Source organism: Hypomesus nipponensis, chromosome 20 (assembly GCF_054491055.1).
Source record: "Hypomesus nipponensis isolate SF chromosome 20, ASM5449105v1, whole genome shotgun sequence".
In the NCBI taxonomy this organism is placed as follows: Eukaryota; Metazoa; Chordata; class Actinopteri; order Osmeriformes; family Osmeridae; genus Hypomesus; species Hypomesus nipponensis.
In genome coordinates this window covers 5,194,060-5,217,994 of record NC_140380.1, presented here as the reverse complement: position 1 = coordinate 5,217,994, position 23,935 = coordinate 5,194,060, and the positions used below count along the sequence as shown (strand labels likewise).

The following is a 23,935-nucleotide window of genomic DNA, read 5'->3' as shown; positions in this document are numbered from 1 at the left end:
CATCACAACACAGAAGACTGTGTTGTTAACTACCTATCCAAATTCGAATGGAGAAGAAAAAAAAACACAGACAAGTATGTTAAGTTAGGCTTTGAAATCGTGAGAAAATCCGCAGTCTTCTCTGCTAGAGACTGGGGGTGGGGGGGGGGGTCGTCTGAAGGAGCTGAAGCTCCGCCCCCTCAAATGTATTGAATTTAGCAACAACAGCAACACTAGCTAAATCAATTGCCGATATCAGAACAGGCCTACCTGCAGTCTCTGAGTGTTTTATGAGTTAATTACTTTTGTCTTTTGCTTTGTACCAGCTGAGTAACAGAATGCAACCGTTTGTGATCTGACGTAAATTAGATAGGTCGCTGTGACGTGGATTGGTTGGGTTTTGCCTCGCCTATACAAAACTTGAGTTAAAAACGGGTGAGAAACTGTTCAACGGTTTAACTACACATTTCAGGGTGACAACGTTTTAGAGCTTTGCACATGCTTTCAGCAACTCATTTCACACGTATATAATGTACTGAGAAGCAAATTATGGAATTTGCTTTACAGCACCTTTAACAGGCGTGCACATAAAGGTTGCTTGTGTGACATGCATGGCTGACGAGGTGAATCTTTATTTATTTTTTGAATCCTCGTGTTAGTCATTGTTGGTGTTACATGGGCCACGCTAACTGGCGTTAATCCCCGTCTCTCGGGGTGTCTAATAGATCCAGAGCGTTCTCCCGGGCGTTACCGAATGTGTTCAGCCCTGTCAGCTCACACTTTGGAGGGAGGCAGGCTTTTCTGCATTGATCCGTTAGCCGTCCAGCACAGGCGTTAGATTTATTTGAAGCAGTGGGGCTCCTCGTCAGACTTGTGTCTCCAGCCCTGCTGTCTCTCCCGCCCTCCGTTCGACCCCCTCCTTCCAATCCCAACCGTCTCCAAAAGCACTTCCCCCCGAGCCTTGAACATCCGATTGTTTTTCTTGTCTTTTTTTTTTAACCTCAGCCTTGAACCTCGGCTTGATTTTTCATTATTAACCCTGTAGGAGCCCTTGATGGTCAATTACAACGTCACATGTAGCTCTCCAAGAAACACATTTGCAAAAAAAAAAAAGTTTTTTGAAAGACCACATTTACATAGCCATTGGGTCTTATTGTCTTGCCTTGCAATGCTATTGGATACTAAATATGTATATAGATCTGGCCATAAGGACATGAACTCATTCCAATTTTTGGGGGTGATTTTTAGAATATGTAGTTCATATAATTACTAAGTTATTGTGGAATTCATGCATCACATTTGGTTTTCAGCTTGTTTTGTCTTTGTTGTAATTTTACAACGTTGGGTGAAAATGATAGCTAAAATAGCATGTGCACCTTGCACACTACATGGAGACATGACACTTCTGGAATGTTCTGATACAGGATAAATACTTACAGCAATATAATGTATTTTACGATTCACACTTACAAATGGGTTATTTGTTATAATTTTCAGTTTAGACCAGATTTGAATAATTCTAAATCAATGTTTCTATGTTAGCAGTGAAATATAGTCAACTGTTAGAAAAAAAATCCGGACTTTGTTTGTTTGCCCAAATATCTGCTTGTTGCACAAGGCAGATAGCGTTTGTGGAAGGCTGAGTCAAAGTCCAGGGCCTATTTTTACTCCCAGTCCATCCCTGGTGGTAGGCCAATGCCCTACGGTGCGTTCAGCGTTACCTACTGGACCGAGGTAATGTGCCATTCAGCGACGACTTTCTTCCATTAATGTGAATCTCTTATTGTATCTGCCGAAGCCACGACTGACTTCAAAGCGCTTGGCTCCTTCTGAGGTGAGATGTCTACAGCCGTCCTCGTCATCGTGGTTTGAGGCAGGACAAAAACTCCTCTCATCACAACAGGCCTCGGAAAATCCGCTAGGTAATCCGAAGGGCAGTTTGTCTGATGCTGCAGGCAATTTCGCGGGAGGCAGGCGCAGGCACATTTGTCTGTGACGACAGTTAGTCTGTGGCACTTTACGGTGGGTGGATGGGGAGCTCAGAATGGGCCTGTTTTTAATCAAGATGAATTCGATTTGATTCAGCTTATTAGATGGAGCGATGGAGGGGAGCTTTGTCAAAGCAGCACGCAGCCTTACTGGGAATAATTGCGCTAATTGAAGTGGATATTCTTGGGTCACATGAAGTCTGCAGTGTAGTGATACTTTTCACACAACACATTCCTTGTGTTCTGTTAGAAATAAACCATTTGCCTACGATAAGTATCTGTTACGGAGTCTAGTTGATAGGTAATCGACTGTGTAGCCGGACTTTTCCCCGGTCTCAGCACGTAGTGATTTGTGCAATGCTTGAACAAGGCCATTGAACTTGACATTAGTGTCTGTCTTTATTCCTTTATCCAACATTATCATACCAAAACAGTATCCCTTTCCCTGAGACCTGACAAGTCTACGCATGTCTTTCAAAGCAGATGGTATTTAATTCACTAAACACAGAAAGGCACATCTGTATTGCCGAATAATGAACACTGAAGAATATTCTCTAGGACATCTCTAAATATACACTAAACACAGCAGCAGGTCGATTGGTGATTAGGCTAATTGACTGATCTAAGATGGCATCATTTGTTGTGTTCCAAGTGGGATGGATTCTGTTGACCCTGTCTGGAGGGTTTAAGCGATAACCTTTGGGAAATGTCAAAGTACGCCCAATCATGCTCTATATTCAATTTCCTGTCATGCTAACAGATATTTCAATTTTGGTTAAATGTTGAAACTGATTATTTGCATTTCCTCCGTCCTGTCAATACGCTGACTGTTGAAAATGCGTACGATGATCGTTTAAAAGGGCACAATTCACAAGGTCAACATTGACATAATTTAGATGCATCCCCCAAAGAGTCGCTTTTAAACTTCTGAGCCTCTTTAACACAAATAGAACCCTCCTTGCCTTCGTCTGGGTCGCGGCTGTGGTGCCTGGGGAAGTCATAAATAAAGCATTTGCAATATTACAGTCTCTCTCTCCCTTTTTATCTCACTCTGTGTGGCTAGCCGAATGATTTGTTCGCGATTCTTCGCGATTTACATGACGTAAAGGTTGGTCATGTCGCAATGGCTTTTCTTAAATGTTTAACCGTCAATTATCCATCCAGCTCCCTTAAGATGTGTGTTTATCTCTGTCTCGTAGAAGCAGTTGGCTACGGAGGATGAAAGGGGCTGCACCTGTTCCTGCCTGGCTGCGTGCCTAGCTAACCTTGAGGACCAAGCGGACCACATCTGGAGGGAGGCAAGTAGATGGTGTCCGGAGGAGAGCGACGACAACAGACAAGCTGAGGATTTTCCCCCCGTTGGTTTGTTCTCCCTCTGAACCCACGCTCACAGACCTCACTACCGGATAGAACCAAACAACCTTGATCGGTGGTAATATATTCCCAAACATATGGTTACGGCCATGTTGAAAGCCTGTTCGTTATAGTGTGTTTTTCCTGAAATCTCCTTTTTCCCCTCTCGCCAATGTCCCCCGATGGAGAGACTACGGAGAGAATCAGGATAGTGAGGAAAAGTTAAAGAAAGCAACAACAACAACAAAGCTTCTAGAAGATTCCGGCGAAATCGAATTATTTCAGCACATTAAAGGGCAAAACAAAAGACCCTATAGCCAGGGGATAAATCCTGCCTTTTTTAGCTGTGGAGAATTAGCTATCCAGGAGAGCCACAGGAGCAGGAGGGATAAGGGCCAGAGGAGGGAGATGAGATCCTGGAAGGGAATGTGTGGGGTATGGGGCACCAGCACCTGGCCCCTGCTGTTGTTGACTGGAATGATGCTGACGAGCGCATTGGAGTACGAGGGACTTCCTGGACAGTGGGCGCGTTACGGCCAATGGGAGTCCGCCAAAACAACGGGCGAGCTGAGCTTGCTTCTGAAGACCAACAGCAGCAAGGCCCTCGTCTTGTACCTGGACGACGGCGGCGACTGCGACTTCCTGGAGCTGCTGATCGCCGACGGGCGCCTCCAGCTGCGCTTCACCATCCACTGCGCCGAGCCGGCGTCTCTGCACACGGAGACGCGCGTCGACGACCGGCGCTGGCACCGCGTCCGGCTCACCCGCAGCTACCGCGAGACCCGGCTGGAGGTGGACAACGAGGACAAGGCGGCCGAGGTGCGTTCCAAGAGGAGCGAAATGGCGGTGGCCAGCGACCTGTTTGTGGGCGGCATCCCTCCCGATGTTCGCCTGTCCGCCCTCACGTCCAGCACCGTCAAATACGAGCCGCCGTACCGCGGCTTGATCGTCAACCTGAGGCTGGGCGAGAGCCATCCCGTGTTGCTCGACAGCCAGGGGGTCGCGAGCGACGCGGAGTATCTGTGCTCCGCACACAACCCCTGTGGTCATGGAGGCCTGTGCGCCACCCAAGAGGTAGAAGTCCAATGTGACTGCACCAACACTGGCTACAAGGGGAAATACTGCCATGAAGGTGAGCCCAAATAGACAATGAGTCGAGAAAACCGTGAATGCAAATGTCCCCTCCTGTGTATTTGTGCGTGCCGGGCGCGCGCGCGCCCGTTTGTGTGTGTGTGAGGTTTCTTCTTCGGAACGCCTTGGCAGTTCAACTGATTGCTTTATGGAGTGAAATGACGGTTTTTGAGGGATTCCTTTGGGCTTTACTTGTAATTCGGAGTCATTATCTCATTCGACTTTCATTTTCATTAATTATTTGGAGAGAAGAGTTGTGCTTATCTATATTTCAGCACAGCTTGACAGGCTGTCTCTGAAAGCTGGGGGGGGGGGGGGGGTTTGGTGAGATGGTTGGATATGCTGTTGATTATGAGTACATTTTTCGGTAGTTTAAGCCCCCCCCCCCCCGCCAGTGCTACTCACTAGCGATTGACTGTTTCACGGAAGTAGATGACTATTTCACGGCTTGAGGAAAATGAGCCAATCAGGCCTCCACTTAGGATCGCGATGGGATAGGATTGCGAGCTATTGTTCTGCTGCTGGATTTAATGTCACTCATGTAAACTGTGCCTACCTTAGGTGGCTGCTGTCACTCACATACCTATTATTAAAGACAAAGAAATAATCAAATTCATTAATCTGTTGAAAGGCTGTAGACCGTTTGCATATTGTGATTATAATTTTTTTCTAAATTCCGTGGTTTTAGTTGTCACCATTCCACTTAGCTTAAAATGGTTGGCTCTTGTGTGAATTATTTGGAAGAGGGTTATGTGAAGCATTTGGTTTTGTAGGTACCAGAACAAATAAACCACAAAAAATATATACTTTGGTCGCACTATAGAGCATTCCAGCAATACACTACTGTGCTGTGTGCTCACCTCAAAGTGATCAATACGTGCTGCCGAGCATTGCTCCTTGTCAAGGTATAACATGGCGATAGCTGTCATCGTTCCCCCCTTCCCCCGCAGCGCTCGCCTGGTTTCTCTTTATCTTCTGAGTCACAGAGGATGGGCCTCTGTCTGAGGCGACAAGGCTGTTTCTCCACCAAAATGGAGCCATGGAATACCAATAGGCTGTCAGCCTTCCTTTTTTTTCCAGAGGTAAATCCTTTTTTCTCCTGAGAGAAAATGCATCTGTGAACACGATCACAGTCCGGACAGACAGGAGCAGTTGAGACGGTAAAACTCACCTGCACACCACTTAACCCAACACCCCTTGGCTGTTTTATGTAACTGCAAATGTAAACGGGGGGGGTTATGTGAAGCATTTGGTAAATAGGCTGCTACAGCATATGGTCAATTCATATTTTGTGTTGCAGTGAAAGCTAAGGAATACGTCTGTTGAGGGAAACCATGGGATGAATGCCGACTTTGCGGCAGCTAAATCAAACACATTTAGACGCCCTGAAATCCCTCTCTCATCCCTCCCCACAGGGAAAGACGAGTAAACAAAAACATCTCCTTAAATAGCAAAGATGACCGCGCGGGGCGTCCAAAACCTGAGCGTTCCAGGTGAATCTGTCCAATACCTTCCACTCTCGGAGCCACAAATAGCGTCAGAATCAATTACAGAGCTACACAACAGAGCAAAGGAAGTAGGCCAGGGCCATAAATCAGCCGGCGTCTCTCCCTCCGCCAGGCACATCATTTGCCGGCCAATCCGAGGGATGCGCTGATGTCTCCTTGCGGTGTAAAGTGGGGGAGAGCAAGGCGGCTCCCAGCCCTTCCGCTCGTGTCACGAGCCAAAGCTGCTCCTCTTTCCAGACAAGACTGTCTCAGAGGCTGCTGTACTGACCTTATTCCATAACTCGGGGCCTTTTGCAGGCTCCAGGCATTTGGAATATCTAAACCTGTGTGACTTATGAAGTTTAATACTCCAAAATGTCCCTTTATTGCTCCACATCACCGTACCTCAGAGCTGTTCAAATGGTTATTCAAACGGCTGCTATGAATTATTTTCACAGCTTTCCCAACCTTAATGATATAGTAAAATATTCACGGAGGGGGGGGGGGGGGTGCTTCCAGAGAGACTTTTCCCTGTTTTCTGTTGACTTAAAACACAAAGTGGCTCCTCATAGCAGAACGCCAGCGCTATCCTAATACAACCCCCAAGGTTTTAACTTTCCAAATAACGTTTTTTTCATTCCTGAGACTGTGGGCAGGAAGGACGGGCTGTGGATTCAAACCATACTGGCCGACAAAAATGGCCCCCTTTAAGCAGCCGCAGCCACCAGTGACCCCGGGGCCTCAGCAGTGGCCTGTCCCTCCTCCTTCTCTTCGTGTCCTCTCTCTGCCAACCTCCAGCCTTTCAGGGGGCTTGTGGTAGCCCGGGTCCCTCTCTTGATTGTTGGCGTGCCAGGTTCTGTTGGCGTGGGGCATGGTAATTAAATCAGTCGAGCACTCAAGCACTCTGCTGGCATGTTGAAGACCCAAGCACTGGCTGATCCCTGGCTGAACGCTGGAAGCCTCAGCTAGCCTACTGTGTGTTGGCTACACTGGCATGTGGTTTTATTTACTATACATATGAAGCAGTCTCTCCCTTTCTGTAAGAAGATATTTTTAGATGGCATTGTACACCGTATTAAACACACTATTATTCATGTAGTTCTAACAAGCTAGTCAAACTCCACCCTAATTATATTTATGTACCACTGTGCGAGGAATTGTCACATTTTCGACAATTAATCAGTCTAAAATGGTTTTGTTCCATGAAGGCTGTATAAGCACTGTCTTGTTTGAAACTTGCCTATGCAAGACTGTCTAGACAGCTATTATCTACAAGGTCACGCAACTGCTTTTCATTTTGTTGTCATAGAGATTGGGTTAAATGAAAAACAGACTTTCCATATTTAATTAAATAAAAATAGCTGATTAGTGAAAAACCGGAATTACTTTTCGGGCAAAAAAAAACAAACAGCTATTATTGAAACAAATAAAATCTACAATAGTTTTTTCTTCAGAAGTAACCTAGTCCTTATGCACTAACAGAGATTTCAAAGACTGATTTGATTGGACAGACTTGATATTGTCTTCTAAAACGATAGCATCTTCCCTGGATGTGTCTTAGCTTGTGTAATCAACCAGTAATCCTTGATTTGAAGCCATGCTGATTTGGACAGGGACGAGCAGAGAGCTCGTTGAGGTCAAACTGTCTCTGGGCATCGCTGATATAGCTGCCGCGCAATTCCAGCCTAGATTATTTCGCCCGCCACCAATTTATAGGCCTACAGCCAGTATGGAGATCCAGTTTTCTTAAACACTTGACTCATAGTCCTTTAAGTTTGATGCCTTTCGGGTCTTTGTGTGTCTGTCTTCCCCCATATTTCGTCAGATTCTATCATTGACTGCATCATTTACTGCTATCACATTGATTGGCTCATTTTCTCTTGGCCGTTCACACTTTTCCCCCAGATCTCATCTGTTTTGTCCTGATCCGCCATAGTTCTGAACAGTGTAGATCACGTCGACAGTACACGGCCATGTTGATCGTCAACTGTCTCCCTTCACTCTAATTCTCTTCCCTGTCGTGGCAATCCTTTCGGCCTCTCTACTGTTTGCTAAGGTAGCCGTCTCCAAAGCCTCGACTCGCTCCACGGTTCTCCAGAGACACCGTTTCGAGTGTGACGCCATGGAGTATGTGATGGCAATTTGTTTGACTTGTTTCATTCAACCAGCAAAAGCGGAAGGATTTTCCGATAGCGGTAAGATCCAAACCAGAAGATTCCATTTAAAAAGTGCATGGCGACTGGATGCTTCGCTGCAACCAAAAGGGTAAAGTCTCCAATTAGTCTGGCATCATCCAGCCCTATTACATGGTGCATGGACCACTGAGTAAGACATTTTGGCGAGGGCTTAATCACTCCCTACAGCGATCTATGGAATTCCTTTTTGCACAGTCGAGACAGAGTTCGACATGTAAACACTACAATTTACCGCAAACCTTGTCGCTAGGTGCATCTGTCCCATCTATCTAAAGACTGCCGTTCTTGGAGTGTTGATGGACTGCGAAAGGTTAGGCCAATCCGCAAAGTCACTTGTCCTTTTGTAATTCTATAGAGGAACACCATCAATAATAGTCATTTTGTCCCGTAGAAAGTGTTAGCATAATGACCACGAGCGCAATCTGTCATTATCCCAGAGCCTCAGATCAAACTCACCTGTTTCTGACCCCCGTCCCTTCTCTGGGACCCTCTGCAGTAAGGAATGATTTATAGTGACGGTTAGCCTTGCACGGTAATACACACAGAGAGGTTATCTTTTTACTATTCCTGGGATAGCCTACCAGAGCCTGGAGTCATTCTCCGACTACATGTCATGCATCCTTATTTTTCCAGTCAGATGGGCACGGTACAGTAGCCTTTGTTTTTTTACTCCATTCTCTTACTCTCCATTTTCCAATTTGAGAACATTTGTATACGCCTTCTCGAAGCTGTATGCATCGGTGAAAGAAATGTAACTGTTTTAAAAAATAGATATTTGTCAGGAATACATTCCCCCCCCCCCCATTCTGATTCAATCCTAAATTGCTGGTACTGTCGGTTAAGTGCGTGCCTTTGACGCCAGCTCTTCAGTGTTGGCAGCCCACTTAAGGTTGAGGACCCTTTGCCATTTTGCCCACCCCCCTCACCCCCCCCCCCCCTCAACCCTCCCCCCTAAACCCCCCCCCCCGGCCCCCAACCCCCGTACATGCACTGGAGCCGTGACTCACCCACTGCCTAGACCCCCACGCTCCCTCCCACCTCCCCTTCCACCCTGATGTCTGTCCGCCCCGCACACACTTGTCACTCGCCTTATCTGGGGGCTTTCCACGCTTCATGAAACGCCGGGTTTGTGTGAGACCGTGTTTTGCCATCTAATCTGATGTGGCTCGATTCCTAAGAGTGCCTTCTCACCACCGCTGGTCACTGTTAACTGCCGGTAGTGATGAGGTTCCCATGGAGGACCTGTCGTTTCTGAGACAGGATTCTTGGCGTACAGTGTTTTCAAGGAGTATCATTGCTTCCCCCTATGCTCACTGAAAGCATGTTTGGACATGAGTCGTTTATGCGGGGTCACACTGGCAACGGTGAATATTATTGTGTTAAAACATTTTGTGTTTTGTGTGTACGTGTGTATCTGTGTGTGTGTGTGTGTAATAGTTTTCAGAGGAAATGGGGGTATAATCTATCTCTGCTTGCTAGTTATTCGTTTCATCATAGCAAAATGCAATCATTTGTTTTTGCGCAATACATTACAGCCTAGAATTCCCGGGCTATTTTTAGTAGCTAGTTAAAATCATATCCCATCACCAAATACAAGCGTGACCTTCCGAGAACAGCATATCCCGTTTCTCCTCACGTCGACATGGCAGCTTAAAAGCCCGGATATGGAATAAAAGAAACATGTCCTGTGGAATGTATTGCGACACCCATGATTATTTGCCACTTTAGGTCAAAGCTAAATGACAACATCTAAATGTAAATGTGGGTATAATGAGTTGGGAAGGGCGCCGTCCAACTCCCATTCAGTCGTCTTCCCCGCCACGCCCATGTCATCCCTCATTAGTCATCTGTAGAAAGCTGCCGATAAAACGATGCCAAACAGATACCTCAGGAATGAATATGACATCAAGTGTTTCACACCCGCTACAACAACGTACACATTGTTTTGTTTGGCATTGTCCATCGATACTGCGTCCTAACCCTTCTTTTGTTTTCTCTGCTTTCCCAACAGTTATCCAGAAGGCAGGAGAAGGTAAGACTAAAACCTTTTTGGGGGGGGTTCTTTCACAAAAAAAACTGCTTTTTCACTGCTGACGTGCATCGATCAACAAAAAGGGAGGGTCGGTCAGTTTGAACTGTGGACTTGATGACCGAATCAAACAGAACCGTGACGTTGCCCCACCCATCTCCTCCTGTCCCGTCCCCCCACACCAGTGGTCCAGAACACAAACATCCTCAGAAGTCTGCCAACCACCCCTACGCACACACACTCACACACACACACGAGTGTGGAAAGGTTAAGAGGAAGCCGCCGTCTATGACAGAATCCAAGGGGGGGAACACAACAAATGCGAAGGCTCGAAAGCATCACACGTCGTGATTTTGGCCTCCATCGTTGGCTGCAGCCTCATCTTCCCTCTGAGCTCCTCTGCACATTCCTGGGTGGAACGTGTAGAGAAGTAGCCGGAACATGCCGGATAGGGCTGCTCTGTAAGCCACCGGCAATAAATGCCGGGCTGACGCTGTCTTCGGCGCCCCTCTCCGACTTTCGACGTGACGAAGAAAGTGTGATATATTGATAGTTCAGTTTGTTGACTTTGGTGGACTTCTTTGATGTCCTCCGCGGAGCTCACACAGACAATGGGCATCTCATTTCACTGATCAAAGCCGCCGTATAAGCCAAGTAGAATGTGCTATCCACAACAGCCCGGCTATAAAGATGTCTGATTAGCATTGGCCTCGACATCAAGGGTGTAAATCAAATCTTGAAGAGATTGGCGTCGTGATTACGCCGTAATGGAAGTGTTTGCTTGTGGAAGAAATATTTGCCCGGGCATTACTTTTTTTCCTGTTGGCGGGGGAAACAGCCATTTGTCTCTCATAATAGAACCATTGGCAGCCTGTTTAACTACATCACAATAAAACAAATAGAGTGAGTCTTGTGTGAGGCTCAGAGGAAATGAAGATAAAGAGAGGAGGATTGCCAAGGCCCAGTTAAGTTGTGTGGGCAGCAGTGAGAGACATCCATCAGGCCGGGTTAGGAGCAGGGATCTGACCCACTGCCAGACAAGACAAGGGACTCGCGGGTCTAAGCAGAGGAGCTGAGGTCCACCACACACTATAAATCACTGCTGGAGCTAGCTGCAGGAAGCACGCACACACGTTCACACACACACAAACGCGCGCGCGCTCACGCCCTCACACAAGCTGCCGTCGGATATCCTGTCGGTCCGTCGTCCGCTTCTCTCTCGACAAAGATGCTCGTCTTCACAGCGGCGCTCTGGGGGCCTGTCTACACAGTCCGAGTCCCTTTTTTGGTGGGGATGTTCTGAGGTCGAATGAAATCGGAGGAGTTTCCAGTGGACTTGCGTCGCCTTCCATGTTGAACAGAGTGGACTCTCATCTGAGTGTCAGTTGAAGGGCCATTCAGTGTCTTGTGTTCCGAGTCCTGTGCGCAGGCTCCACTTCAGACGGAGTTGTTTCAAACAAAGGCTCTTAATCACTCTTAATTCCCCTTGTGATGAGCAAGGATGCTACGGCCCTGCTCCCAGCGAAAGGCGAGCATTATTAAATGACATGCTGCAAAGAGAAAGCTTTAGAGCCTTTTATTGGATTAAAGCTCTGACACACAACCGCTGTCCCAGTCCCAAGTGCAGAATGCATGAAAACAAAGATGACGCTCGGAAAAATGGGGACGCTCTGGATCGGCCCCCTTTTTTCTGTTTTATCCCCGGAGCGGTTGAATGTGACATCCGGCACCACTTTGTAGTCCACATATCAATGGACCAACAGCATGCCTCTCCACACTCAAGCTCCGAAACAAACACCCCCCCCCCCCCTCTGAAACACTGTGTCGTCGCCCAAAAGCTTTGGTTTGGTCGTCCAAAGCGGGGAGTTCACTTTGCGTGTCAGCCGAGGGGAATTCTGGGTAGAAGAGGAGGACGCATTTGGATTTGTTTTTGTCCGCGCGGGGGGGAGGGGGGGGGGAAGGGGGGGGACGACGACACCAGACAGGTGAGTTGCCCGGGCTCTCAGGCAGACACGGTACAGCTCGCCTTTTGGAAAGGAGGCACGTCCGAATCCTGGGTTCCAGGGACATGGAGTGAGGCGTGCTCTGATGTTTGGTGAACAACACTGGGCCTGCAGACGAGAGATAAGATGAGCACACCTAACGCCGTGCACAGGCCTCCTCCGTAGAGCGCCACCGCCGCATCTCCAAATCCTTCCCGCGAACGAACTAAGCAAAACGTCCATTTATACACACCCATTGCAACAACAAACCCGCATGAACTTGGCACACATTTTGACACACACTACAGTAAATATATTCCCCCCCAAATGAAATGCCACATCCCTCAACTATATCACTCAGATTGTCACATTCAATTATGTCCAATGTCTAATTCTATTAGTCGACATGGGCTGTCTCCTTCATTTAGGCCTGTAATGAGATTTGACTTCATTTTTGGTCTGACAGTGCTCCATGAACAACACCACCGACCCCGATGACCCTTACCTTGAAATGGAGCAGAGAGGCCACAAGCCAAGTCCAGCTGCCCAGCTCAGAGTGCTTCAAACACGGGGACACAGCTGGCATCAGCAGGCCTCCGTCTCTGAGCACCAGTGACCTTGGTCTAATCCCTCATTAGAATATCCTCCTTCAAAAGCTCTTTTAATACTCGATGGAAGAAAAAAAAAGAACCTGAACTCAGCAAAATCACGAATCCTTCACCCCTTTTCTCGTGATGGCCCCGTGTTGCAAGGCGCTAAAGGGGCAAGGTCAAAGGTTAGCAGGCCATCCCATAGTGTTGGTTGCCTTTCTTAAAGTGGTGATACATGAGTCCAAACCATAGTGTAAGCTAAAGCTGAGGGCTACTGGCTATATACAAGTGAATCATTTTTTCAACCAAGCAGGATACTTCACACCCATCGGGCTTTATAACACGAACGACTATACTTTAAAGATAGCGTCGAAGACCAATGTTTCTCTTTGTGTCTTTACGCTTCCTTTCCCCCTGTTTGTTTACACAGCGAAACGCCTCCGGCATTAGAAATGGGTACCCATTAAGAGATCATTTTTTAATATACAGATTTATTTGTAATGTATTCATAGGCATGTGTCTGCAAGTGACATAAAAAAAAGACAATCACAGCTTCTAGAAGGTTCATCACTGTTTGATAGTAGCTGCCTGCAACCAGCTCCAGACAAATTCATAATTGAAGCAACAAAAATACAATAGAATATAGAATTTTACTGTCGTGGGAAATCATTTACCTTCTTTGTGTAAGCATAGACCATTTTATGAGAGAGAAGGGGGGGGGGGGGGATGAGCAGAGGTGGTGAAAATGGGGAGAGGCGGGCGGAGAAGAAGGGAGAGTGGTCAACGTCATTCTAGAGGGAAACTCGAGAGCCTGTTGCTATGCCAACACAGACAGGGCGGCGCTACATTGCACACAAGACCCATGGCATCCGCTCGAAGGTTTGACACTTCAAAAGGCTTTCAGAGGAGAAAAAAAGACACACACACACACACACACGCACACAAACAACAAAAAAAGGTGCTGATGTTTATCACATTTCCAAACGGAACGCTTCCGTTCACTCCTCATGCTCTGACGCCGCCTGCGACGGCGGCGCTCGGTTTAATTCCCCCTCTGTTTAAGGGCATTGCGAAACCACTCGTTCTCCTTTAAGGTCAGTGGATGTGTCGGCTTAATCATGGCAGGAGTGCGTTGAGCCGCTTGCTCACCAGTAAACGGTCGGCGTTCTGAAGCCATACCGAGTGGCCTTGATCAGTGGATCAATAACAGCTCATCTTCTTGGTAAATTAGACAATTTCCTCTTGTGCAGATACGCGCAGGAAGGTTTGAACCTAACAGAACAGACTTCCCAACCACCCGGAGTTCCGTATCTGGTACAAAGAGGCCTGTTGAAAAATACAGTATATATGTATAAAAATATATACATATTTGTGTGTGTGTATATGTATATATACAGTATATATACTTTTTTGTGTTATGCTATTGGCTGAGCAGCAGTATCAAGCTGTGAAGAGTTCTGATAATGAAGCATAGCATACATAAGTAACAGATAGTCTTCCCTAAAAGTGTTAAAATGTTCTGAAATATTGACATTCTTTTATAAGACTGATGCCACCTCAGGAATTCTGGTGTTCACGTTAGCTACAACACCAGTATACTGGAGGTGTCGGGGCTAAAAGCACTCTGAAAAGAAAGCTGTCAAGACAAGATGCATCCTTCATCATAAGAGGAGTAATCCGCATACTGAACACTTGGCTGTTTTGAACTCTCTACTGCAGCAGTCCAGGTGAAGGATGCGTCAAAGTTTCATTTTCTCTCGGATTCGCTTTGTAGCATGGTTGGGAAAGCAGGCTTCTAACGAACAACATTCATGGTTTCGTACGGTGCCGTTTAAAATAAACAAACCCTCACAATCCTAATCTACAATCGCTGGCTCATTTGTTTTCCCCCAACGCAACAATGGTTCCGTGTGATACTCTTCCGAATGGTGGCCTCCCAGTTTACGAGGCACACGGTTTTTACAGACTACGTTGTAACATTGTGTTTTATGGATGTATTTTGCATGGGATGTGTTCTCTTGTGGCCGACAACTGCGGCACTGTGATTACAGTAAAGCTGTCACGTAATGGGCTTTCACGGCCCGGGTTATTGATTGTTATGGTTCTCCCTGGGTCTGAGCCTATTGCAAGGGCTCAGTCTAGTTCCTGTGGAAGGATAGTCTCTTCCTGGTTGCTTTCATGCTATCCTATTGCTGCAGTCACTGCACCTGCGCCTTGCAAGACCTTGGCCGTGTCCTTAAGGAGGTTTCTGTTGGAGAAGCTGAAGGCTCTTTTTTTTTGTTTCGTTTTTTTTTGGGATTGGATAGGTGACAAAAACATAATTACAATCTGAGAAAGCTGTCTGCTTAAAGTAAGCGTATGTGTTCCATTAGGAAAAAAGCATCTTTGGGAGCAACTACCCCTGGGTGTTGCACGACCCAAGATGCTGTTTTTTCCTCTCCCGCCTCCCCCTTCTCAAGAGGTGTTTGTCTGTTTTTGTCGTTTGCTTTCCGCCTCCGTTTCAGTTTAATTTGAACTCCGGCATCCGTACCTTTCCCCAGGATGTCTGTCACAAACTGCAGTCCTAGGTTGTGACAATGCTTTCCGTTCTCCCTGGCCTTTATATGACCTACCTGTTTTCCTATCCTTTTTTCTGTTCTTTCCCTCAAGGTCTGGCGCACCTGATGTTAAACCGCCAAGGTATGGGGTCTGTTGCTTTGCTTTACTCCCTTCCAACCACTCCTCACTCCCATCTCCCCGCCCGCCAACGACCATCTTCTATCACTGTGACGCGCTTCACATCTGACCTCCTCTCCATTTCCCTTGTCTTTTTTCATTGTCTGCTTCCTGTCATGTTGCTGCTCTCTTTGCCCACAAATCCTTGTCCGTCAAACCCTTGTCCTGACCACTGGCCAAGCTACGGGAACGTCATCTTTGACCGCAGCATTTCACAAAGGTAATGCTTCTATGCTCACAGTCTTTCCTCGGCTTGGTTTTTCATGTGGCCTTTTGTAAATGGGTGGGTGAGGGGGGGGGGGGGGGGGACTGATTTTGTCAAAAGAAAATGAAAGCCGATTTTTTCATGTCCCAAATGTTGGATTACAGCGGAGAGGCAACTTTTCCTGTAAGTTCCGAGGAAAAGCTTCTTAAGGCTCGAATGAATCATTGCAATTGTTGCTCCCCTTGTTCATTTGTAGTCTAGTGCTGTTTCGTTTGAAAACCATGACGAAAACAACCATATGTTTCACAAACACATCATTACAGGTTTTAGATTGTATATTCCAGTTGTCCAAGCCGAGTTAGTCCTATTAAGACTTTTTTGGTATCTTTATGAGGCAGATGTATGCATTGCTATGTTGCAGACATCCATCCAATCTACAGCACATGCCCTGAAGTTGTACATGCACTCATAGCTTCATGCATTCTTATCTGAAAGCCAAGTTAAAACATTAAGACCTACTGATTTGGCTGTATGAACAAATAAAATGGTAAATAAAATAAAACAAATAATGTAATCAAACAGTTTGTTTGATTTTACTGGCTGTATATTTTGCCCTAAGCTTTGTTTTAAGGGAACGATACCGAAATATAACAAATATACTGGTCATAGAAAACAGCCCATTTGAAGACATTAAGCCTATTCAATTATATTTTCTTTGTTATTATTAAAGTATACAATTCTTTAGAGTGAAGACGTGTCCTTAATTATGTGGGAATTGGATGATTCTAGTGAGAAATTTTGGTTAGCACTCAAGTGAAGTCACTCGCCAAGTGAAGTCTCACCCATCCAAATGTAATTTCTATACATCCGAGCTGCTTAAGATCTTCATTTGGTCTAAATGTCCTTATGAGACATTGTGTTGCCAGTTGTCAGTGAGGCTTCCAGTACCATTATTAGTCTGGGAAAAATTGCAGCCCCGGTCTTCATAGCAATCTGTAGTGTTTTTTTAAACTAACATAAAAGGCAGGCAAGTAGAGTGCATGTGACATTGTGACACTGGGCTAAGGTTCCCACTACATGCCAAGACTGTAAAAGCCTCGCTGACCATTTTCTTTCTGTGTCTAAAATGCTAATCTCAGGGTTGGACGTCTAACAAACTACATAATGATATGCTTTCAGTTGATTTCAAATTACGGTGCTGTCCAAAAAATCACTGACTTGGATTTGAGTCAGCCATGACTCCAATAACTGACAGTTTCTGTTTTGTACAAACTAAGACCTTATCTGGACCAGCGACATTTAGAACATGGACTTAATCATCTCAGATAGATTTATGCTGAAGCAATTGAAAGGTGTTTTGTTAATATGTCCAAGCCAAACTCTAGACGTACATAAAGTTGTGGGGGGGCTTTCTCCTCAAAACAGACCACATATTGTAACAGTTCATTTCTGTTGAGGTTTAAAAAGAATTACCCCACGGGGAACATGTCCTTGAGCAGACGTTGAGGACAAAATGGTTTACAACGAGAGAGAGAGAGAAAGAGAGGGAGGGGGGAAAGCGGATTGTGTGGGCCTTTGCATCTCATTTAGAGCTAGTTCTATCTCTTCACGACTGCCCGCGCTCAGGACCCTCTCAGCCTTTGTGCCTGTCTACGGGACGAGTCCTGCAGGAGGGCGCGTAGAGGGTGGCTCGTTCAAATGGTTTGTTGTCAGAGGATGTATTTTAAGGAAACCGCACGCGACAGAGGAGCACGGAGGTCAGCATCTCAGCTCCTTCTCGTTTGCCTCATCTTGTTTGACTCGTTGTTTACAATCCTGCCCCCCACCTACCCCCCCCCCTCAAAAATAAATAAATGACGTAAAAGAGAACCCATGGATGCGCCATGTCGCGCGACAAACGTCGGGAAGTCACTCATTGTTCCGCAAAAAAAAACTACATATTTGTCCGCTCATGTTGACCATAGTGATTGCTCACACTGCGCCCAGAACACACCAAAAGTAAACACTGAAGAAACAAACCAAAAATAACCGTTAGATATTTATGACTCTTCAGAATGGATGGAGTGGGGATTGGAAGATCTGCTCATCTGATCAAAGCCCATACTGACAGTTTGTTTTTCTTCCTATGCAGCCGAGGCCTCCCAAACCGGTAAGATGGCATGTTTTAATTTGACAGTCGACTGCCAAAAGCATTTATATGTTTGAAATGTGTAGATATACACTCCTAGGATCTATGCTCCTTATCTCAGAAACGTTAAGGCGTTAGCGTGGATAATTACGAACTAAGATCACGCTTTCGCGGAGGTTGGGCGAGGATTTAAGTGCTGTTGTTTGACACAGCCTTGTTCTACACGAGTGTGTTGGTTTATTGATGAGCTCAGGTTGAAAGACGCTCCCTCCAGTCAGATATCCTTGGAACAAGCGCAAGCCCACTTCCAAACACACTTGTATCGTCCTTGAAGATTCCGTGTGATGTCCCAAACGTGTGGAGGTCCTTTGTGAGGTCTTTCGGTTTAGCGCTGCTTCAGCCGTGTAGCCTACGATCTGCTGCCGGCCTTCAAAACACAGGCTTCTCAAATGTACTGTTAGGTAGCTGGAGAGTGAAGCACCAACGTAACCACGGTGCGATAATGACGGGGACTGTAGAGGATAGAAAAATGATTCTTGAGTGGGCATTCACAAATATCACTTCAGGTCCCAAAAACAGCATGGTGGCGAATGGCTTTCGCCGTTGCCTTGGTTATTCATCTTTTTGCGGGGACTGAAGGTGTATGTTTTCCCTCCGTTTTGATTGGCTCCAGAGTTTCCCTGGTTACTCGTTCGAATCATTTCATCCTAGCCTGCTCGCAGAAAGTCTGAAGAGGGAAACAGACCCTGCTTTTAGTGATAACAACACAGAGCCTGCGTTTCACTTCATCCACTGTAACTCCGCCACTGTGTTAGTGAGAGTCCATCTTACCTTTGCATCATACCTTTTTGTGTATTCGGCGGAACGAAAATGTGTCTCGGTTTCCCACACAGCTTATGGAAGGTGGGCAAAAGCATTGATTGAGCATGACATTCTTGTTTTGTCCCCAAGCAGTGGCCCAAACGAAAGTATATGACTCACAAAGTTCCTCTCGGTAATGTAGGTTTGCCCAGTTGTTAAATATCATTAGTGGATCGCAATAGGATTTTGTGAGCTTCATGACTGAAGTCACCTGACTACACACAGTATGGTAATGCCTTCGCCAAAGGCAGATGTAATCAAGCTAGGGGATTTTTCTCTTCTTACTTCCCACCGGCTTCCCAGACATCTTAATGTGGCCCCCCAGAGATTTTAATGAGAGCAGCCTTAACCCAGGTTCTAAGGGTGTGCGCTTAACTCCATCCTCTGCCTGAATGGCCATGTTAAAGAGATTAGAATAACACTCAGGTAGTCATGTTCCGGCCGCTTCAGGTGCCAGTCATGATTAACGAGATGGGAGTCATCCCATCTCAACCCTGGCCCACGCAGGCCTAGCTCAGTGCCAAGGGATCGGGGCGCGTGAACGACGGGCGCGTTTCGAGTGTTGGGAGGGAGGGACAGGGAGGGAGGGGCAGGGGGATAGAAAGGGCTGCGTGTGGAAGCTGGCAGCAGCGATCCAGTGTCCCGACGCCGTGTGTGCGACTGTGGGAGTGTGTTTGGTGGCAGTCCGACCAGGGCAGGGACGGGGAGGCTGAGGGGCAGAGTGGAAGGTAGGTCAGCAACATGGGTTTCTGGAGAGTTCTCCTCGCGCTGTCACCGTGATTTATCGGAGAGGGACGGAGGACCTGACGTGAAGCTTTGCAAGGGGGAAACTTTCCTCCCGGTGAAAACACTCGTGTTTTTTTCCGCACTTGAGAGAGCGCATGGGGAGTCATTCTTCATGAGCGCCGTTACGTATATTTTCATCCACTGTAGAGCCTTCCTTATTCTATATTTCACCTCAAGGCTCCAGTTTGCCATCGAAATGCATCCCATAAAAATGTTGCTCTTGTCCAACTTGGCTTAGGGACTCGCTGTGGATTTAGTCATAGTATGTCATTGTCACATTGCATGCGTCGTGAGTGTTGTACGAACTGCAAGCGCACGTGTGCGTGTTTGTGTTGGCGCGTCCGTGATTTTCCGGGATGTGTGTGTGTGCCTTGCTGCACTGGGTATTTACGTGCCAGGGGCTGCTTTGCGTGTGTCAGCGATGCATGTGTGTGTCTGTTTTATTGGGTCTGTGCAAGGCCTTGAATAATGAAAAGAGAACTTTTAATTGAATGTGGACTTGTGGGCATGATTAAGGGGGGGGGGCAGTGATTAATCACATCAGCGATCCAGAGAGGAGGGGGCTGGGGGGGTGCTGTTAGATGGAGGACCTGAACTGGGGAATTGGGAATGCTAGGCTAGTTGTGCAGAGCATTATTAAAGGGCCCTGGGTTCAAAACGGCTCCATCGAAATTGTGTTGGGATCGCGCAAGTTGGGAACGTGGTTCGTGATGATTTCATTAGCAGCACATGCCCCGGTATTTCGAAGCTAAATTGTTCCGATTCAGCCTCAGAAGCTTTGATGGGCGCTGAAATGGATAGGCCTCGAATAACATGATAAGATCAAACCTTAATGCCACACGGCACAAAATCAATCATTCTTGTCGAGCGACAACGTTGGCCGCGTTTTGATGGACGTGGTTTCTTTACTCGTGTTTCTCTGTCCCAACTTGTTCTCATTATCTGAGACTGAATGGAAATTTCCAGACATTTGATTGTGTCTTACTTCCCCCCACCAGGGGATACTGGGTGGGGGTCTGAGTATCAGGGCCTGCCAGATATTGATGGAACTGTCTCTATTTGTTCCATCTGGACAGAGATGACAATACTATTATTATGGAAATGTCTGCAGCGTACCATCATTATCTGGCCATTTCCTTTTTTGGAGTTTAATCATTAGAAAAGGCTTAGATTATGGGGGTAGTTCACTCGAGTTACAAACGCAGTAACATGGTGTGCGGGGCTTCTGGGAAAATAGACTACCCCCCCCCCCACTCCGTCTGTGGAAGGCAAGGACTAAGGCAGGGTTTGTCGGTTCGACTCGACTTGAGACAACATCTGCAGAGGTCGCGCACTGCTGAATGTCTCGCGGTGTTCTGCAGACGCGAGTGCCGTCAAAGCGAGGCACGTGCATGCAGCGTACGTACGTACCGTACATACGTGCTGCACACGCGTAGGGGAGTTAATGACCCAGACCTCGGACTTCATACAAGCCCACGTCGCCTAATGGCTTTGCAATCATTCTTAGTGAGTGCCTGCGGTCCTCGACGCGGCCTTGGCATTAGAGAAAGATGAGAGGAAAGGGAGGACGGAGGGAGGGAGGGAGGGAGAAAAAAAAATCAAAAAAGAAGGAAAGCTCCGACTTCGAAGAGTGACAGCTTATTTTACGGGGCTGGTTTTTCCCTTATTATCCTGCACTCTCAGCAGTGGTATACACACACACACATACACAAAGGGAGGTGGACAGACACGATACAAGGCACGCACGCACACTTAAGGCACACAGCTTCCCGGTGACTTTGTAGGAGGGAAACAACCCCACTGATTGGTGTTGCCGTGAGCCCTCGGAGGAAGACTGTCGACAGGGGCCCCCAGAACTTCAGAGGCAGCCGTCGGTTTGGCTAGACGAAGATGCACATCCTCCGACTCGTCTGCACTCCTCTCCCTCTTCCTTTGATCTCAGGCGGCCTTGAGTCTTGTGTCCTTTAAATGCGGCGACGATAATTAAATAAAAAACATCCCATGAATGCGTTTGTTTCTTTTTCTCCCGCTAACTGAAACGCCGTGCGAAATGTTTGTGAAAGCCTCGCCAGGATGACTCTCCCACTGCACAACTCCTACGGAGTTATTCAGCAGGTTCTTCCTGCAGAGCTATTCACTTCCTCCCCTCCCCCTCCCCCTCCCCCTCCCCTCCCCTCCCCTCCCCTCCCCTCCCCTCCCCTCCCCTCCCCTCCCCCTCCCCCTCCCCCTCCCCCTCCCCGCGAACGGAAAGCCTCGAATAAAACACAGCTGCAACTCTGCTGCCTCTGTCGTGTTCGTGTGGGCTGAAAAGTGATCTCGGGTGTGACCTCGGGCGGGAGGAAATCGCGGGGAGGAGCGCACTTTCACGGTTGGGCTTAACTCCGTCATGATCGGCGGAGTGCGGCTCCTTTTTCCCAAGTGGCGAAAGTCATCGTCGGTCCAGATGGCAGGATGGAACGAAAATGTCAGCACGGTCCCACGTTTTTTTTTTCGGAGGCATTCCCCCACCGTGTTGTCGTAGAAAATCAACACAACATGGTTGAGTAGCCTGGTGGAATTATCCCTGCAGGTGCTTGGTGTTTGGTGAGGTGCAGAAGGCCTCCCGTCGATCCCGGAACACACTCGAAAAAAAAGGTTGAAGGCACGGTGTAAACTCACACGGTATTCCTCCTGCCGACCGCCAAGGTCGTACGCGAGTCAAACATCTGATCCTTTCCAATTTGCTTTCGCCGTCCCCTTGGGATGGAGCGATGGAACGGGAATCTGAGAGAGGAGCGAGGGAGGAGGAGTTGGGTCCCGGGGGGGGGGGGGGGGGGGGTTCTGACCGCGTAGCCCTGTGGGTCCTCTCCGCGCAAAGCTGACCTCCAGCTGTCGGACGTTTCCGCTCAAGGCACCACCGCGTCTTTCCGCGTGTCCGACGCGGAGCGCGCGGGGGACGGTAGCCAAACCGCCGCCGAAACGGGGCGAAAAGGCGTGCCATCCTGGTTTTTCTCAAGGGTTTCTGTCATGTGTTTGTGCTGTCCCCCCCCACCCACCCATTGCCCTCCCTCCTCCCCCCCCCCAACCCCCCAAGACCCGTTGTCAGGGGAGATAACAGTCAGGGCTTGGATTCGAGGCCGGAGAGACACAGCTGTGTCCGTCTGGCCTAGCCATGCACTTTTGGGACTCTCCGCTCTCCATCAGGGCCCGGTCTTGACAGAGCAGGAGCAGAGACACCCCCCCCCCCAGCCCCAGCCCCCGGGGGAGCGATAGGGCCCCCGACAGGATGAGTTAGGAACAACATTCCCAGACGGGGAAACCCCTCCCATTACCTACAGCCTCGGGCTGTAGCCGGCCCTCGCTTGAGTCTGTTGTCGGATTGCGGCGTCGTGTCGCTTTGGAATTGTTTTCCGACGTTGTCTCGTGCACACAGCGAGGCATGTCGTGTTCTCCCAAAGAGGGAGAAGAGGAGAGATTCAAGGTTGGTCGAAGAGGAGAGATTCAAGGTTGGTCAAAGAGGAGAGATTCAAGGTTGGTCGAAGAGGAGAGATTCAAGGTTGGGATCACGTCAGACTGGGAGGATGGTTCCCACCATACATTGTCTTTGGCAGGCATGCATATGGTAATGTGTTACTAAAATAAGACAAAGTAATTACAGTGTATACTTTCCCATAGATTTTCTTATAATCTTGCCACCCCCCCCCCCTCCCCCCTTCTCTCTCATTGTCTCCTACAGCTTTTTGATGGCCTCATTATTCTGTAGAGCAAAATGCGCTCGGCGCCGGCTAGGGCTGCATGAATTCAACTGTATATATTTCCCTTGTAAAGAGGCAAACATTATACCCCTGAAAGGAAAGTGAAGGATGAGAGAGAGAGAGAGAGAGAGAGAGAGAGAGAGAGAGAGAGAGAGAGAGAGAGAGAGAGAGAGAGAGAGAGAGAGAGAGAGAGAGAGAGAGAGAGAGAGAGAGAGAGAGAGAGAGAGAGAGAGAGAGAGAGAGAGAGAGAGAGAGAGAGAGAGAGAGAGAGAGAGAGAGAGAGAGAGAGAGAGAGAGAGAGAGAGAGAGAGAGAGAGAGAGAGAGAGAGAGAGAGAGAGAGAGAGAGAGAGAGAGAGAGAGAGAGAGAGAGAGAGAGATCCCAAGAAGAAAAGACTAAGAGGACGACGTTGATGGGAGGTTGGTTGTGTGATAGAATTAGGATTTCTACACGAGGTGGCCCACCCATGCGCGGTTGCCCGCACTTCTGTTCCTTAGATGCTGGGGGAGTGCTAATTAAATTCCTCTCGTCACAGTGGGTCGCCAGTCCTAGCAGGCGACAAGGCGGGCGGGGAGATGGAGAGGGGAGGAGACTGTCAAACTGGAGGACAGAGGAGAGAGCCTGGGGAGAACCGCATTCAGAAGACAAAGTGATGTTTCTAGACTGTTCCCTCAATGTGGTAGGACAATAACGTCGCACCACAATAGGACATGATCTCTCCCTTTGCAGTGTTGACTTCAGGCTCTCTTTCCTCTTGAGGCCATTCCAGAAGA

At 47.7% G+C, this 23,935-nt stretch overlaps 1 protein-coding gene across 5 annotated transcripts in view; it reads left to right on the top strand.

Annotated features, from left to right (window-relative positions):
- Positions 1-1,660: 1,660 nt before the first annotated feature.
- Positions 1,661-23,935, top strand: part of LOC146245999 (neurexin-2-like) — a 109,458-nt gene continuing 87,183 nt past the window's right edge. For 2 of the 5 annotated variants that reach the window (XM_084684358.1, XM_084684355.1), the window contains exons 1-3: positions 1,661-1,901; positions 3,167-4,452; positions 10,145-10,165. In XM_084684358.1, coding sequence (XP_084540484.1) covers positions 3,729-4,452; positions 10,145-10,165 — 745 coding nt within the window. In that variant the 5' untranslated portion in view covers positions 1,661-1,901; positions 3,167-3,728. Of the gene's footprint in view, positions 1,902-3,166; positions 4,453-10,144; positions 10,166-17,613; positions 17,804-23,935 lie in introns of those variants that run through there. The other 3 variants (XM_084684357.1, XM_084684356.1, XM_084684359.1) reach the window with 3 other exon arrangements.